The sequence below is a fragment of the Misgurnus anguillicaudatus genome, chromosome 10 (genome assembly GCF_027580225.2).
Source record: "Misgurnus anguillicaudatus chromosome 10, ASM2758022v2, whole genome shotgun sequence".
Classification (NCBI taxonomy): domain Eukaryota; kingdom Metazoa; phylum Chordata; class Actinopteri; order Cypriniformes; family Cobitidae; genus Misgurnus; species Misgurnus anguillicaudatus.
In genome coordinates, this window is record NC_073346.2 from 14360390 (window position 1) to 14379028 (window position 18639).

General features: G+C 38.7%; 1 protein-coding gene and 2 non-coding genes across 3 annotated transcripts; all 3 read left to right on the forward strand.

Annotated features, from left to right (window-relative positions):
- The first annotated feature begins 44 nt into the window (after nucleotides 1-44).
- On the forward strand, nucleotides 45-17096 carry nop2 (NOP2 nucleolar protein homolog (yeast)). The gene is made up of 16 exons (XM_073871919.1): nucleotides 45-182; nucleotides 646-773; nucleotides 858-897; nucleotides 986-1044; nucleotides 1128-1363; nucleotides 2891-3113; nucleotides 6215-6414; nucleotides 6708-6797; nucleotides 7020-7107; nucleotides 7186-7326; nucleotides 7492-7631; nucleotides 10397-10486; nucleotides 10634-10756; nucleotides 15954-16051; nucleotides 16129-16265; nucleotides 16360-17096. The coding sequence occupies exons 2-16, from the start codon at nucleotides 668-670 to the stop codon at nucleotides 16752-16754; spliced, it is 2166 nt and encodes a 721-aa protein (XP_073728020.1). The 5' UTR covers nucleotides 45-182; nucleotides 646-667; the 3' UTR covers nucleotides 16755-17096.
- On the forward strand, nucleotides 2394-2535 carry LOC129449416 (small nucleolar RNA SNORA29). The gene has a single exon (XR_008646157.2). It is a non-coding gene; the product is annotated as a small nucleolar RNA SNORA29 (small nucleolar RNA).
- Nucleotides 6496-6637, forward strand: LOC129449415 (small nucleolar RNA SNORA29). Its single transcript, XR_008646156.2, has one exon. It is a non-coding gene; the product is annotated as a small nucleolar RNA SNORA29 (small nucleolar RNA).
- Nucleotides 17097-18639: the final 1543 nt, after the last annotated feature.

Consider the following 18639-nt stretch of genomic DNA (forward strand, 5'->3'; position numbering starts at 1 on the left):
TTGCGTACAATGTGTGCGACGGAAGTGACGTCAAAGGCAGCTTCCTGAAAACCAACGTGTGTAAAGAAAAGTCACATGTGCGCTCGTGTAGGTAACACGAGAGGTGCAAGTGCTTTAATAAGCGTTATACATTACTTTTGAACATTTTAGGGGTGTTCTAGAAAACTACAACGAAGATTTGTGTAAGTATATTGTGGATTTATTGCGTTCTAGAATATTTTAGTAGCTTACAGCTTGCTAGTAAATGGTAGGCAGTATATGCACGTGTAACTTAAATTAATCCCATAAAAACGTACGATTCAATGTAATGCAGGGTTTTTTTTATTCGTTTTAATATCAGCTTTATGAATAGTCAAACAGCTAACTGTTATACAAAACTTGAAACAATTTGACGATCTGATCTGACAACGATGCCAGTAAAAGTTATTACGTGGCAGACATTAATGACGTAGAGCAAGATATATTAATTCAAGAAAAACTATTATTGAATTTTACAGGTTTGTATGTTTTGTAATAGTCAAGTATAAAAGCCTCAGGCACATGGGCCACTTCGCAAACCGTACATGTTGCTGTTTTTCAATATAATTTTCCGATTAAGATGTTTTAATTAATTTATGTTAAGTGATAACTTGTGTTTTGTATTAGGATATCTTTCTAGATTAAAAGTATGGGCAGGAAATTGGACCCCACCAATAAGGTGAAAAGAGGACCTGGACGCAAATCCAGGAAACAGAAGGGAGCAGAGACTGAACTTGCCAATTTTTTGGTTGATGGTAAATGCCTTCTTCTCTTTTTGGTGCTTTTAACCTTCTCGTCATACCGGTTATGAGTGTAACAAGGTGTGTGTCTTTTTTCAGATAATGAACCAAAAAAATTGTCAAGCAGAGCAAGAAAACGGTAAGCAATTAAAGCAAAAATATTTAACAATCTCATATTTTCATTTGTTTGTCGATTACTTGAAAATAAATATAATTCATTTCTACAGGGCTGTAAAGAGAGCTCAAGTGACAAAGGAACCCAAACAAGCGGAAAAGCCCAAAAAAGGTAATTAATGGTAATTAAACAAGACTGCAATGTGTAAACACCCGTGAATTTGAATTCTGAATATCAATCTGTGTTTATTGCAGGATTCTCAGATGAGAACAGTCAGTGGCTGAAGCCTGCGCAGAGAAAACGAAAGATTGAACAATCTGATGAAGATGAGGACAGTGACAGCAACTGGGAGGAAGATGATGATGAGGAGGAGGGGCAGGCCCCTTGTAAAAAAGAAATGGCGGAGGATGATGATGATGATGATGATGAAGATTTGGTTGATGATTATGGTGCTGACGAAGAGGATAAACAAGACAGTGATGAAGAAGAGGTGTGTGTTTACACAATAGCAAACGAAACAAACAGGGAATTTCAATATTTTTTTGCTTCTTGTAGTAGCGATGCACCAAATGTTCGGCAACCAAAATTATTTGGCTAAAAATAGCAAAAAATTATTTACGGTGGTCGGCTGAACTCGCACTGTTTGGCGTACATGCTCTCTGCACGGTATGCAGATTGTTCGTATGCATGAATACCTGGATTTGCCAAAATGTATATTTTACAACAAAGCATGGTCAATTAAAATGGCAAGTTTAAACATATTATTGTTAAATCAAATATGAAAGGTCTCGAAAGTGCGACCTAATTTTTCAATGGTGCGACTTAAAAAATCTGAGGTTGCACCAGTGCGACCAGCCGTTCAAGTGAAAAAAGACTCCGCAACTCGAAAGTCTTCTTCTGGTTCAACATTAGAAACACACATACACCATTGTCTAAACCAATCAGATAGTGAAGGGCGGACACCTCCCTCACTTTTTAAGGGCGTTTCACACGGTACACAGCAACCACGAGTGTTTACTTCTTTTTCAATAGGAGACGTGCAGAAAGCAGCAAAACTGGGGCGGATACAGAGGTGAAGCGAGTTGGTCCCCTAAAAACTGTCCCTTTTAAAGACACGGCTCTTCACGGCAGGCACCGTTGAAGATAAATATTTGCACTAAATGCTGCACAAAATGCTTCCACTATACACGAGAAAGCTGTAGCCGCACGCCGATTCAGCCATTTGACGGCCTTAACAATGAGCCGGGGTTGTGGACAAATGTGATGCGAATGCTGCGAGGGGAGCCAAAATGCACGAAAGAGACTGAGTCTGTGCGCGTGAAAGAGACAAAATGCATGAAAGAGTCCGAGTCTGTGCACACAAGAGAGAGAGAGCGCCAAAATGTGTGCGCGCAAAACAGAGCGAGTTTGCGCAAGAGAAGGAAGCCTAAATCCGTGTGTATCTGTACTTGCATATGTCGTGCTAAACTCATTTTATTGTAATGCTTAATAGACCTTAAACCAGTCAGCTGCTAGAGACCCTTCCTGTTTTAGTACCGCCCATCTGCTTCCTCTCAAGTTGTGTGGCTATGCTAACAGGATAGATGAACTGTCTGTCAAAGTCTGAAGGGATGGATGGCTACACCTCCTCCACCTCTATATGAATTGGCAGTACATGTATATCAGAAAGCAGATTTTGGAGAACCTTGGTTAAATGTGTATTCACGTTCAGCTTAATATGTATTTTCTATTTCAGCTCATTGAGATATATATAGATATAGAGATAGATAGGCTATAAAGGAAAAAAGAATCACAGCATGGAATTTATAAAATACATGTTAATTTCTATTCTGTAATTTAACCACCATGGGCGCTTGTAAAACTGCAGTGTTAAATGCAATGCAGTCAAAAATTTGGGTGCACCTAACTTTTGTGCTGGTGCACCTATAAGAAAAATAGTTAGGCGCACCAGTGCAAAAAGTTAGTGTACAGATGAGATCCAAACCTAGCCATAGCCTGACTATGCTTTTTTCCTCAGCTTCTGCCTATTGAGAAAGCCGCAAGAAAACAGAAACAGTCAATGAAAGCAGACAGTGATGAAGATGATGACAGTGACGAAGAGGAGGAGATGAGTGATGATGAGGCAGAGGAAAAGGGTGATGCAGAAATCGAGGAGGATGAGGAGGAAGATACCGTACAAGCAAATTTGGATGAAATGGACAAATTTAAACTCCCTAGTACTGCAGAGAGACAGAAAGAGGGTGAGTCTGTCTTTGTCATATATATATATATATTAGTGTTGGGCGATATGCCCTATTTTCAGATCGTCCTATCGTCAGCCTGTGAGATCGGCGATACACGATATTATCGGGGGGCGGGGCAGTAGTTTAATCTTTTTTTATTTGTTAATTTTGACTCATTATAACAAGTCACTTGATGGGTGGACAAAAAAAAACAAGACCGTAACACCGTCATGACCGCAACCTTCTTAAAACTGATGCCATTAAAGCGAGCGCGTAGGGCTGTGCAATTAATCGTTTTTCTTAATTAATAGATCGATAAGTGTGCCGCATTTCTGTTATTTCGTTTTGAGTCATTAATCCGACGCGTCATAAGCAGCTGCGCCTCGCACACAAAGTAGAAATCCTCATGTATTTGTTCAGTTTTATGCTTTTCAAGCGAGCAGAGGCAAACTATCCCTCACGTTTAAAATATCAGCTGGATCGTGGCACCGCTCTCCGTGCAGAGAGCTGCGCGCTCAGTCATCTGTTTAAAGTCAGAGCACTAGGTAATAATCCTGTTTATGTTTGTAAAGTTATATGCATTTCAAGCGATCGTGTTTAAAATGTGAATCGCGTTCTGCTGGCACTTAAACACTATTGCTTTGACGCGTGTAGCCTTCTGCAGCAACACTAAACAATGCATTTAATGTATGCAGTGCTTGACATTAACACCCGCCAAATGCGGGTATATTTCGGCTGCGACCGTTTGTGGAGACGCGCGCGCGTTCAGCGGAGCGTTGCGGACCAAAGCGCCACCTCCCAGAGAGCGCGCGAGAGGTGATGGATTTGCGAATGCACAAGAGGACGCAGTCTGAGCGCATACACACTTCGGGAAAGATACAACAATTGCACGGAAGTGAATGGAGAGATATATATTGCGTGCACATTCTCAGGGCAAGAGCGGAGAGAAATTCAGCGCATTCCTTATTGCACACGAAATCAAATGAAACCCGCCAGCTGAGAGGTTCGCGCATCATTTTAATGTAAGCTACTTTGGGCAACAATAATGCCCTCTCGACAGTAAGTCATTAAAAGTCTTAAATCACTTTTAACAGAAAACATGATCAAGCATATAAAATACAATCTGCATAAACAAGTTGAAAGTAAAATTCATGTACATTTCTTGACTGCTGTTGTTAATAAATATTTAAAGTGGTTGTCGAGGGGTTTTGTGTATATCTTTTCAGTTAATCTTCTACACCCCTGCTCCACTTTTAATATATTCATTCAATGTAAATCTATTTATGCCTTACTGGACTGTTTTTATGCACCTAAATATATGATATGATCTATACTGATATACCTGGTATATACCAGCTAATATTGTCCTAATTTGGGTGGTCAGACTGCATTTGAAATTCAATCTGCATCTAATTTAGCTAAACCAAGTAAATTTGCTCAAATTAAAGTCATTTTAGGATGCCAAAGTAAAGTTTAATCATATAAAATTTATTTTACCAGCAACAAAATTGTGGCCTGTGAAAATGCTGAGTGACTAGTAACTTTGGAAAACAACTAGCCACTTTTGCTGGTGAGCAAAAAAGTTAATGTCAAGCCAATGTATAAATGCATGTTTTTACAGTCATTTTAGTAATCGTGTTAAATAATCGAGATTAAGATTTTTATCAAAACAATCGGGATTATAATTTTTCCCATAATCGAGCAGCCCTACGAGCGCGTCATAAAAACCCTATCATGATTAATTAATAACTGTAAAAAAATTCATATGAGCACGCAAACACACGTGCGCGCAAATACAAACTATTAAATGCATTTATATGGTGCTGTTGAAGAAGACTACACGTGTCAAGCAGTGGTGCTCTCATGAGGTGCCTTTTTAAACGCATCGGTCCAGCGGAACGCGATCATATTTTAAACACAGTTCATATATTGAACACGAGGGACGTGTTGCTACAACTCATTGAAATGCATATCATAAACAGGATTAATACCTAGTGATCTCACTTCGGACAGAGCACAGCTTTCTGCACGTACGCGAGAGTGAGAGAGAGGCGTAATATGCAGCGGGTCATATTTTTTAAACAAAAAGTAAAGTTTGCCTCAGCTCGCATGAAACGCATTAAACTGAACAAATAAGGATTACTACTTTAGTTTTATGTTAAGACTGCGGACAGACGCGAGAGCGCGTGCACGTGAGACAGAGAGAAGCGCAGCTGCTCATGACGCGGCGCGCTGGATTTAGTGGTAGGAGACCAAGACGCGCGCATTAATTGCAGGTACGTGCAAGAAGGAATTCTCTCTTTACAAGTTCTCCGCGTAAAGTGAAGCCCACAAACCCTCATGTGAGGAAAAGCATATGCATTGTGGATGTTAATGTAAAACTATGATGATAATAATAATAATAATAACCATTCGCCAACTATCGTCTTGACTATCGCCATGAAAGCCTGCCATTGGCGATATGTCTGAAGATCGTCGATACACGATACTATCGTCTATCGGCACAACCCTAATATATATATATATATATATATATATATATATATATATATATATATATATATATATATATATATATATATATATATATATATATATATATATATATATATATATATATATATATATATATATATATATATATATTAGGGATGCATATCAATTAATCGCGATTAATCTATAGCAGAATAAAAGTTTTTGTTTACATCATAAATGTGTGTGAACTGTGTATAATAATTATGTATATATAAATATGCACACATGCGTGTATAATTTTAAGAAAAAAATATATTTATATATTAAGTATTTATATTTATATATAATATAAATTATACATAAATGTACAAATGTATATACACATGTAAACATTGCTTAAATATATACATGCATGTGTGTGCATTTAACTATACAAAGTTATTATACACAGTACACACACATATATGATGTAAACAAAAACTTTTATTCTGCTATAGATTAATCGCGATTAATTGATATGCATCCCTAATATATATATATATATATATATATATATATATATAATGTCATGATGATAAAATACTGATCTGCACAAATTCTATCATCTGGGAGTGTATTTAAACCTTTTTTTCCGAATGTTGTAGGTCTTTTAGCTATGGACCTGCAGACTATTCATCAGAGGATCAAAGATAACGTGGACGTCTTGTCTCACTTTACTGAAAAGCGAGAGGAGGGCAAAGAGAGATCAGAGTATCTCTCTCTCCTTCGTTCTGATCTCTGTACATATTACAGCTACAACGAATTCCTTATTGGGAAACTCATGGATCTGTTTCCTCTCTCTGAGGTGTGTGTGTCTGTACTTACATATGTAGTGCTAAACTCATTTTATTGTAATGCTAAACAGACCAGTCAGCTGCTAGAGACCCTTCCTGTTTTAGTACCGCCCATCTGCTTCCTCTCAAGGTGTGTGGCTATGCTAACAGGATAGATTAACAGTCTGTCAAAGTCTGAAGGGGTGGATGGCTACACCTCCTCCACCTCTATATGAGTTGGCAGTACATGTATATCCGAAAGCAGATTTGGAGAACCTTGGAAATTAGTATATGTATAATGGTAATATGTATTTTTCTATTTCAGCTCATTGATTTTCTCGAAGCCAATGAAATTCACAGGCCGGTCACCATCAGAACGAACACACTGAAGACCAGGAGAAGAGACCTGGCTCAGGTTAGAAAACAATATTTTACAAATGATTTATTTACACTTGGTGTTAGCGTCTTTTTAAGCAAATCTGAACGTTCAATTGAGTGCTTTACCCACACCAAGAATTCGACTTGATAGAAGCCTCGACGCCAAAAAATATATACATGCCATGCATCTTACCCAACCAAACACGACTTTCACAGATGCCTTGTGTAATTTAATGCCTTGTTTTATTTTTTAATGCAGGCTCTTATTAATAGAGGAGTGAACTTGGATCCGATAGGAAAATGGTCTAAAGTGGGGCTGGTTATCTACGACTCTTCTGTTCCCATAGGTCAGTATTTGTTTCAATAAAATTAGATTACCAAAGACTATGTGCGTAATAAAAACTGTCCTTCTTTTTGTCCCATAGGAGCAACTCCAGAATATTTAGCAGGCCACTACATGCTGCAAGGAGCCTCATCGTTTCTGCCTGTAATGGCTTTGTCTCCTCAGGAGGGGGAGCTAGTGTTAGATATGAGCTGTGCTCCAGGAGGGAAAACCACATATATGGGTGAGCATATGCTTCTCTGTAGCAGTCATATCAACTGCTGTGCCCCGTAATCCTGGGTCTTTATGCTATAAATAAGATGTTGCTTTTTATGGAGCGAATTAAGTTGCAGTCTATCCCCAGTGGCAAAGACTTTGTTACATTGTGGATGTGATTTGTTTATTTCAGCTCAGTTAATGAGAAACACGGGCACGATCGTGGCCAATGATGCGAATGCGGACAGACTGAAGAGTGTTGTGGGAAACATGCATCGCCTCGGTGTTACCAACAGTGTTATCTGTAATTATGATGGCAGACAGTTTCCTAAGGTCTGTGCCTTTATCACTGCATTACAGCCTTGTGTTTATATTCAGAACATCACTACACTTTTGTGACACACTTCTGTTGTTATGTCTAGTCTCTCTCACCCTCAGATAATCGTGGTTTATTACGCTACTGCTTTTTATTTATGCTACAATGTAATTGCTTTGTTTTATTGAAAGATTGAATTAGGGCTGCAACAAATAAAATAAAATCAATTGGTCTGTGATGTCACATGCTCGCGCACCACCTTCGGACAGCGCGGACACGCGTCTGCTTCATACAGCGCGAGCTGTGCGCTTGTAATTAAAGTAATTTAAAGTGCTATTTCTTCATACAGGGTGAGCTTGCACGTTTATTAAGCCCTGTTTTCAGATTGTTTATGATGAAATGGTTTTGACAGGAATTTCGACATATGATGCTGGCCCGAGAATTTTCGGGTGTTTCTTGTATCACCTCCACCTCTATAATGGCTGCATAGGTGCACAGGAACAATCCTTCCTAAAATGCATTGAACTTTCGTTTACAAAGACCTGAAACTCACCGAGTGGTCAGGGGTGTTCACTGATATGCTCACACAAAAATCGCTGCAAAATACGCATTCCAACAGGTTTTATCGTAGTTTTTGTTTAACTCCATTGACTTGTATTAGATGTGCTGTGAGGTACGGTGTTACTCCGCGCCCGGAACTTTGTTTGTATTTTTGCAGTTGGCAAAGGTGGATTATCGCCACCAACTGGGCTGGAGTGTCTATTATTCAAGCTCTCAACGAAAGAATATACAGGTGTGAGGCGTTGGGAAAAATAGGTCCACAAGTTTACAACGAATGCTAAAACACCTGTTGGAAAGCATCTTTTTTGCTGCGATTTTTGTGTGAGCATATCCATGAACACCCCTGACCACTCGGTGAGTTCCACGTCTTTGTAAACAAAAGTTTAATGCATTTTGGGTGGGGTTGTTCCTGTGCACCTATACAGCCATTGTAGAGGTGGGAGGTGATGGAACAAACACCCGAAAATTCTCGGGGCAGCCGCATATGTCGAACTTTTCAGTCAAAACCGTTCTATTTCATCATGAACAATCTGAAGGCAGGGCTTTGGGTGTAGAATACCAAACTTGTCCTTTAAAAGCAAGGCAGCGTCGCCCAGGCCGAAGCGATGCCAGGTCTGCAGCCTTTTGGCAGAGTTCGGAATTGGGATACGTTTTACTATTTAAAAGCTGCACAAACTTTAAGGCTTAAAATGTTAAAATTATATTTAAAGTCTGAAGTAAAGCACTTTGGTCAACTATGGTTGTTTTTAAAGGCAAACCGCAGAACTTTTTGGCCACTAGGGGGCGCAAGACATGTATTTTTCACATCTGGTGCCCCTAGAGGCCACAAGCACCACAGCACTCACAAAGGAGAAGACAACTATTTAGGTCACAAAGTCTGCGGTGTGCCTTCCATCATGTCATATGAATATAATTTCATGGTTTTTTTTATTCAAACGCCAAAAGATTGTGTAGCTCACGTTTACCAGCCAGTTGTAACGGTGGTCGCTTGGTTAAAGTTTATATTAAAAAAATTCCTTAAAGAGGAATCAAACCTGGTTCGCCCGTGTCGTGGGTCTGTGAAACTACCACAACGCCACAGTGTCACATGATATAAGTCACTCTCTACACCCAAGTAGCCTCCAGCAAAATTCACGTTAAAAAAAATTGTGTTCTGGCGCCAAACCGCAATATTTATGCAAGCAATATAACATTACTTGACCGTCATGCTTTTGGACTAATAAGTCAGCATCGGTCACGAACCCCTCCTCCTCCTCTAGTTCACGCCAGCAAGTGAACGCTGGCCCAATATTGATCCTCGTCCTTTCTTTTATTCTGTCACTCTTCCGTTTTCTGTTTCTGGTCTCCTCTGACAAAACCTTGGGTTTCTTTTTCTTAGTTGCTGCTTCAGCCATGACAAAAACATCAGGAAAATAAATAGTTGCACTCTCACGTCTGAATTTAATGAAGTGGAGGAAGTGACGTAAAGCAGTCGAATTTTGTAGTTCTTTTTGTGCTCTGGTTACTACCCGAAACCCCAAGTTTAAAAGTACGAGTAAAAGCGATACAGACCCCATTAGGATACTGTAGACATGTCATTCAACCTATTTTAAGTCGATGTACCATCACAAGGGTCTTGAAAATATATTATGAAGGTTGAAAAACTACAAAGTGTCACTTTAAATGTTGCATATAAATATAAATAAAATTGAAATAGTAGTGTGTGGCTTTTGCACTTTTAAAAGTACACTTCTACACGTAAATACCCTAATTTTGTGGCTTATTTAGTTTTAACATGTTTAAATTTTATTTGATTAATATTTTTTTTTTTTATTCTATTTTTTTATTAATCTAAAAATAAACGGCCGATTAATCGATTATAAAAATAATCGTTAGTTGCAGCCCTAGATTGAATGCAAAAGGGACAATAATGCTGACTTCTAAAGCCATTTTAAATAATGCTTATACAGATTTTTTTACTCATTTGTCCCTGTATTGCTCAGTGCTAAAGCATTGTGTTAGAAGCGCAAAAGGTCATGGGTTCAAATACAGGGAACACACATACTGATAAAGTCTATACCTTGTAATGTGCTGTAAGTCACTTTTTGATCAAAGTGTCTGCCAAATGCGTAAATGTAAATCATGCCACAGTAATAGTTTCAATATTTTCAATGAAACGTCAATAGAGACCTAAAAGTTGTTTAATACATGTTTATATAATGTCATGTTTTTTGAATGGCAGGTGATGGGAGGTTTTGACAGAGTATTACTGGATGCTCCTTGCTCAGGTACAGGAGTGATCGCCAAAGATCCAGCTGTGAAGACCAGCAAGGTATTTCTGTTCTGTAAATAACCTGGTTTCTTTCTTGACATGGTCGTGACTGCATCTGCCTTATTATTCTGCAGGCTTTCACATTATATGGATCTTTTCCAATGCAGAATTTTAAAATCTTTCTCTCTGTGTGTGTGTGTGTCTCAGGATGAGTCTGATATTCTCCGCTCGGCTCATCTGCAGAAGGAGCTCATCCTGTCAGCCATTGACTCTGTCAACGCTGACTCAGCTACAGGTGGATACCTCATCTACTGCACCTGCTCTATTATGGTAAGATGAACTGCACTGATAAATCACGATTTTTTTTAAATGAAGAGGCAAAGCCTTATGAAGATCATAGAATTGATGTTTTAACATTTAATGGCATTTTGTCCCCTTTAAAAATAGTTTACCCCAAAATGCTAATTCTGATATTCATTTTGTTCCATTTGTGAGAGTTTTTGTCCATTCGCACAAATGTAAAAAAATTCTTACATAGTGTAAGGTGCTATACATAGGGCTGGGCGATAGGGCTTTCGCGGTGAAGGAATTTCCCTTGCGGTGATTTTGCGTGGCTCACCAGCGCGGTATGCGGTTTTACCGCCTTCATTTACTAAAATAAAATATTTTTTAAATCCAGAACAATGAGGTCAACTAATAGATGAAGGGTAGGCTACAGGTATTCCCCATTATGAAAAAAAAAGATTAACACAAGCTATACTACAGCTAAATATATTTTTGAGAAAACAAAAATAAATTGAAGAACATCATTTAGGCTTGTTAAGCGCAAATTAACACAGCATCGGTCAATACAGAACACAGCACTGTCTTAAAGAAATTCAAATTAGCCAGTATTTGTGCACCTGTAAATGTACAAAACGACTGCAATACAGAAGGCAATGCATAATAATTTAGGGCATTTTAATAATACATTAGTAGATAAATTAACGTTTATATTTAAAGTATGAAAACGAATGTATCATTATTTTGGCTAAATTAAGCTGGAGAGGTCATATTTAGTCACAAAGATTTGTCATCATTTCAGAACAAGCTTAAATGCTATCTATAATAACTTACATTATATCCTGTGTCTTCCTTTGTCAAAAATATGTAGAATTATATGCGAGTAAAAAAGCAAAAAGCGGAAACGTTTAGCTCACGCGGAGCGAAGGAAAAGCCGTTAATAAAGCAGACTCTTCGTGTATAGAGCAGGGCTCCAGACTGCCCCCAAATGGTGGCATTTTGCCCCTAAAATTTGAGATTGTGCCACTGAATTTTACATCCAGTCGCACATGTGCAACCAGTAAATTTGACCTTATTTTCCAAGAGTGCACAATAAAATGTGACACTGAATTTGAAACAGCACATTGCATTTTCTGCATCTATCATCAAGTATTTATTAGTAATGGAGTGGAAATTAGAAGAAATGTGAATATTTGGTTAGCATGTTGATTTACGGTGTGTGCCCCTAAATTTTCTGGTTGCGCCCCTAAAATTTTCAGTTGGGGGCCACTGTGCTCCTAGTGAAAAAAGTTAGTCTGGAGCCCTGTAGAGGATGTGATGAAACAGTCGAGTCGGCAGATGATCATCAGTGTTTATGATGTTTCACGCAGATACTGTTGATGAAAAACTTGGATATTTAAATGTGAAAGTCAAGTGTGCAGTCAGTCAGTTCAGAAATGCAACCGCGGCGTTATATTGGCTGCATCCACGGAGCGGACGCTGCAGATGCACAAAGAAAAAACCTATAAGGTCTTTTTTATGAGGTTTTAATGCTGGTAAGCATCCAGTTATATTTTGGCGTCATTTGGGTTGATCAGTTATATTAAAGTAATTTTAATCTTTAAAACTGGATCTAGAGGGAGACGACGACACAGTTATTCTGTCATCTCAGTTTTACTTTTTCACACATTCACTATGATTTAACGAAATATGAAGTATTACATTTTTTATTGAAATTTACGAAAACAAGTTGGCCTACTCTCTTAACTCTCTTGACAATCTATTTGGCCTTTAATATACATGTCAGCATGACGTGAAAAACAAGGCGGCATATAGTTTCATGAATTTAACGTGAAAGGCGCGGTTGTTGCGGTTGCTTTTTTCCATGCGGTTGGGCTTGTCAGTAGCGCGGTCATGCGGTAATGCGGTTACCGCGACAGCCCTACTGGGCAATAATCAATAAACTCATCAAGGCAGATTAATGCAGACTCTTGAGATTGATCTTGTGCTCTTCTATCACATTGGAGTGTGTTGGAGTGGCGGCTCATGACTGCTCTTCTGAGGGGCGCAAATTCAAAATATGTTCGGAGTGTCAAGTGTGTTGCTCGTGTTTTCAAAATATGTGTTTGTTGCGTCATGTGAACCATGTGCATCACGTGTTTTGTCAAATAAGTGCCTGCTGCACACACGTCAAAACAGTTGATGCTCACGTATGATAAAATTACAAACATTAAAAAATACACGCAAGACACTCTCTTAACAGTAAACTCTGATTACGCATGAGATTATGCGAGTATCTGGCAAATGCGAGCGTCTCTTTTATCATAAACCCTGCAGCAGGCACTTTTTTTTGACAAGACACGTGATGCACATAGGTATGCACAACGCATATTTTGAAATTACGAACCACACACATGACGGGCAACATACATGTTGTGACGAACTTCGCATCGTGTGCCCTCAAAAAAAAGCTACCGGCTGCCACTAAAAAAATATATCATCCCTGGGGCACTTTATAGTGGCTAGGTGCTGTTTATTTAGGAAAAAAACTGAATAAAAGTCATTAGCACAAACGTTCTTAAGTAATTTAAGCCACATCACATGATGTCTAAATGAGAGATACTTTTTTCGTATTTTACTTTTTTGACTTTGACAGCCACTGGTAACTTTCTGTTTTCAGTTTTCATGTTTAATACTGCATTCAGACCTGCCGCGGTAGAGGCATCAAGCAGAGTGATTTCAATGTTAAGTTAATGTAATGTCTCGCGGCGCGAATGAGGCATTTAGCGCGGTGCGGTAGACGCAAGTCCACCTCATCGCGCGTCTAGTTCACACGAATGACGCGAATTGAGCGTTTCCGCGGCAAACGCGCAAGTTGAAAATTTTTTACTTTGTTGAAAAAACCGTGCTGCGTTAATCAGGAGCTTGCTCTGGTAGTGACGTGATTACAGGAAGCAAGTCGCAGAAACCGAACTTGACACGAATTTCCGCAAGAATGTCTCCATGAGTAGAATTTCACGCGCTGCTTTCACACGTGAATGAATCCAGTAAACTCAAAATGTTCAAGCAGCAAACTAGCTCGGTAGACGCGATTTTGACGCCTAAACGCGGCTGGTATGAACTAGGGATTTTCACATTGACCGTTTAACCGTTAACCGAAGGTAAGAATTTATGATCGATTAACGTTATCAGTTTAAAGAAAAAAATATTTGTTAATGCATGGTGCGTGTCGTCATGAGCCAACAGACATTTCGCCACTTTTCTATCTTTAATTTGTGAATTTCCTGTAAATGACACAAATCATTGCTGCCCTGACAGTCTGATAAAGTAATCATTTGTATGAGAAATCATTTGTATGCGTGTTTGGAAGCTGAACGGAGACGTGCGCGTTTCCGCAAGATGACGCGGTCCCTCTCGGTCTCGCGCACATCTGGACAGACGTTCGCTGATGGCCTCTTACCCTGACCATAAACATCTCTCTTTTTGCACAAATGGAGAAACACGACGCAAAAGCAAAACTTTCTGAAAGCGTCCTGCTTTATGACCACTGTGATAGATGAAACAATCTGCTCTTTTTGTATATTAATCCTCTGGAGTCTGGACTGATTGCGTGCTTTTTAACAAGGTAATGGTGCGTGAATATCTGATAATGTATGAATCCTGGTTCGGTTGTTGATCTATCTAGGGCTGTGCCGGTTTCAGAATTTGTGATGACGGTTATGACGTGAGTCAAATGTGACGCTTCGTCACATAACCGTCTGGGGGGGGGGGGGGTGCTTGTTTAAATGCTCGTGGATTGACGCGAAAGTGTCATTTTACCATAAAATCATGAATGTGATGCCAAGTGTGTTTTAAACAGTAATGACTTTGAAAAATGTAACAGAAAGCAATTAAATATTTAAAAAACACACTGTTGCCAGAAGACTGCGCTGTCACTCTCTGCCCAGCATAAATGAATCCTATATCTATCATTATCTTAATAATCTTCAGAGAAACAGATTTGTGCCATGGGCTTTTATTGTCTATAATTGTGTCTATATCTGTCATTACATGGACCAGAACAGCACGAAAACCATGTGGATTAAAACGCGTCTTGAAGAGGTTTTGCTCATAAATGCATGTAAAATAAAGTAATGTGAACTTGAGATTGTTATACTGTTATTAAACTGCGCCATATGCGCTGCAAACGCAGCCGGTGTAAAAGCGCAATGACCACGCGCGGCAAACGTTCTCCGCATACGCGCTGCTCAGTGCTCATGCTTGCGATGTGAAACCAGCATTTAAATAACTAGACACTGATTAGCTACTTGTTCTACGTGTATTTACAATTAACAGCAAGACAACTATTAGTGAATGTGCTTTCAGGAGAGTTAGTAGATTAACATGGGAGGATTTGAACTTGAAAAGCGGGGCGGAGCCTTTCCGCAGTTAAAACATATTATGGTCATTCATGTTTATTTGATTCTATAAATTAAATAGAAGGAAGAGATGATTTGAAATGTGAGACTTTGTTTAATATGTTTAATCTCAAAGTAACCAAAAAGTGCCCTGGTCTCTCCTGTATGTCAGCGCGTTGTCAGTGTCTGCTCCGCTCTGTATTTTTCATTGCGTGACGTGATAACATGGTGGGGCGTGTAACACAGACTGTTGACAATTGTTTTTAATTAGTATTTAAACATTCTTTATGATATATATTTTTTAATATTTTAATAACACTGTTTTGTCGGTTATAGATTTCTAATGACGGTGTCTTATATAAGAACCGTCACACCCCTAGATCTATCGCTGCTGTTTGCACGTTCAAATTAAATGTTTTGTTTTTACTAGTTAAGACAACCATCAACTGTATTTTTAATCTTATAAGTTTACGGTTAATGTTCGGTTCAGAAGCTACGGTTGTCGGTCGGGAAAATTAACTGATATGAGCATCCCTAGTGTGAACCCACAGTAAGGGTACATGTTGAGAACAGCTGGAGAGTTAGCCAATAGATTATGGGTGTGTTACTGGTGAAATATTTTTTTTATGTCTTCAAAAACAAGTACCTCTTACAGAAATGACACTAAAAACTAAAGATGTACTAGATGTTATATGGTATAACAGTGCAATGGTGCAACAATCTATATGAAGTAAAAGAGAATTGTCTGTCGGCATCTGTGTCAGAAAAGTTTGATCTGCTCCTGAAACGCCTGGATATTCCTCTCCAATCATAAAAACTTCAATCTTGTAGTGTGTTTCTTATGAAGATTTATTTTGTTTTCCCCATAGGTGGAAGAGAACGAGTGGGTGGTGGATTATGCTCTGAAGAAGAGAAATGTTAAGCTGGTACCCACAGGACTGGATTTCGGGAAAGAGGGATTCACCAGGTAATGAGAAATTATTTGTATTTTAGCTGCGATAATTAAGGAATTGTACCAAAAATAAGAGATTCTTCTGTCCTCAGATTTAAAGAGCGACGGTTTCATCCTTCCCTAAAACTGTCACGCCGATTCTACCCTCACTCCCATAACATGGACGGGTTTTTTGTAGCAAAGTTCAAGAAAATCTCAAACCGCATACCCACTGCCCCAAAAGAAACTGGTGGGTACCGTCTTACGTTATTCTTTTTCATAAAAGGTTGGTTATGGAGCTTATGTTGTTTCTTATTGGACTTTTATTTGTTTTTATTTTTTAGAGAATGAAGTTGAATCTACGACAAAGGAGACCGGAGCGTCACCAAAACAGATTCAGAAAACAAAATCCCAGGAGCCAAAGCCAACTTCAAGTCCAGGGAAGACCACCATGGGCATGAAGAAGAAATTTAAACAGAATAAACCTGAGGCAGCGTCCTTCATCAAGAAAAAGACGGGAGGAAAACCTGAGGGCCCTAAAAAAGCCAAAATACCCAAGTTAGATGCAGAGGCTTCAAAGAAGGGTAAAAAATTCAACAAAAAGCAGAAGGTCAATGGCGAGGCTGAGGAGGTAGTAACGGGGGAGAAGAAAGAAGAGAAGAAAAACCAAAAGAAAAAGAAGAACTTTCTAAAGAAGAACAGAATGGGGAAAAACAAATTTAAGAAGTTAAAAAGTTGATAAATCGGCAAGAAAGTGGACAGTGAAATTCAGTCATGTTTTTCAATGAAATGTGTAGGCACAGAACTGGCATGTCTGTCAATGATTTGATGTCGGATGCAAAGACCTGATTGGACAGCTGTTGAGGACTCTCATGTATAGACTTTTGTCTACTTTGTCTTGACCTGGAGGTTTACCTTACCTTTGTGGTTATAAATTTTATAAAATAATAGTTCATTGTTAATTTTTATGTACTTTGTTTCAAAAAGTAACATTTAACCAATATGATGCAGTGAAATGTAAGCTCGAGTCAAAATGTATGATGTTTTCTCTCGCACAGATTAAAAAGAAAGTTTAAAAACAGCCTTTTTCTGATAAAGTGAAACTGTTTGAGACCTTTAAACGCCACGGCCGTCACCTTCCCGAGTAAAAGCGTGACTAAATCGACCTGACTTTTCCTTTCAGGCTTTTATAACATCACCTCAGAAATCAGTTCAAAAGCTATTGAGGCAGAAATGAGATGAATGTTCAAGTCTGAGTTCATCCACAACACCTATTGACAGCACTTTCACATCGCTTACCTGCCACCACAGAGCATTTATCAGCACGAAAAAGTTTCCTCCAGGTTAAAATGGATAAAACGCTCGCCAGATGAACTTCAGCTATGTGCCATCACCTCTTCCTCCCACCCTTTTGGCCCTGTGCCGTGTAACCAAGGTAGCGTACTTTATGGTATTGTGAATTGCAAAGCCCTGATCTCGTACCCTTCGAACTGCTCTGTGCTTGCGTAAAATACTTTTGTCTTTACAAAAGATTAAGCCCAAAATGCCGTAATTATCGCTGCTTGTTCTTCCCGAAGCTGTTGAAATGTAACGCGTGTAGGCAAAGCGTTTATTTTAATCACGTTGTGGTGATTGCTTGCAAGAAGATAATGTAAGGTTATGCTTGAAGGGTAAAGCAAACCATTCAGCAGGTCTGTGGGTAGTGCGGTTTAGATCAGACTGGTTTGACATCCCGCTGATTAAATGCTATTGTGTAGATGGATAATTATAATGATTACCTGTACACATGATTGTAGAGGAGGGAGTGTCCCGTCCATCATTAGTGTGAGCCACATTCTCCGTTTTCAATACAATTGTACTGATGAGTTTTGTTTTTCACATGTGCATTATGTAACTCTCAGTTCTGTTTATTCTAACTTTGGTTGTCCTCACTTACAATTTCTTACTTTGTGCACACCTCAAATCATACACGGTTTAATAAATGTTTATTAATACTCTAGGAATAAACATCAGAATGTCGTCACTGGCCAATCCGAATCAAGCATTTCAATGCCTGAAACTGATGCTGCACCTGAATTTAGGATATTTCTCAACTCAAAACCAGAATTAACGTCTGAATTAAGTAATAGTAGAAGTATATAGTAACATTTAATGTTACTTCCGAGGGTTGTTATTCCCAGATAACAACCGCCTGAAACTCATGCTGCATTCTAGACAACTCGGATTTAGGATATTTCTCACATTAAAAACGTCTGAATTATTTAACTGTAAAAGTATTTAGTTGCAAATGTTTCTTCCGAGGTTTGAATTTAGGAAATTTCTCAACTCAAAATCATAATTAACGTCTGAATTAAGTAAAAGTATAGTAACATTTAATGTTACTTCCGTGGGTTGTTTATTCCCAGATAACAACCACCTGAAACTGATGCTGCTTTCCGGACAACTCGGATTTAGGATATTTCACACTTTATAACTGGAAATAGCATCTGAATTAAGTAACGGTGAAATTATTTGTAACATTGAAACATACATGTTCCTTCAGAGGTTTGTTATTCCCAGATAACAACCACCTAAAACCTGCTGCGTTCTCGACAACTCTGATTTAGGATTTTTCCCACTTTATA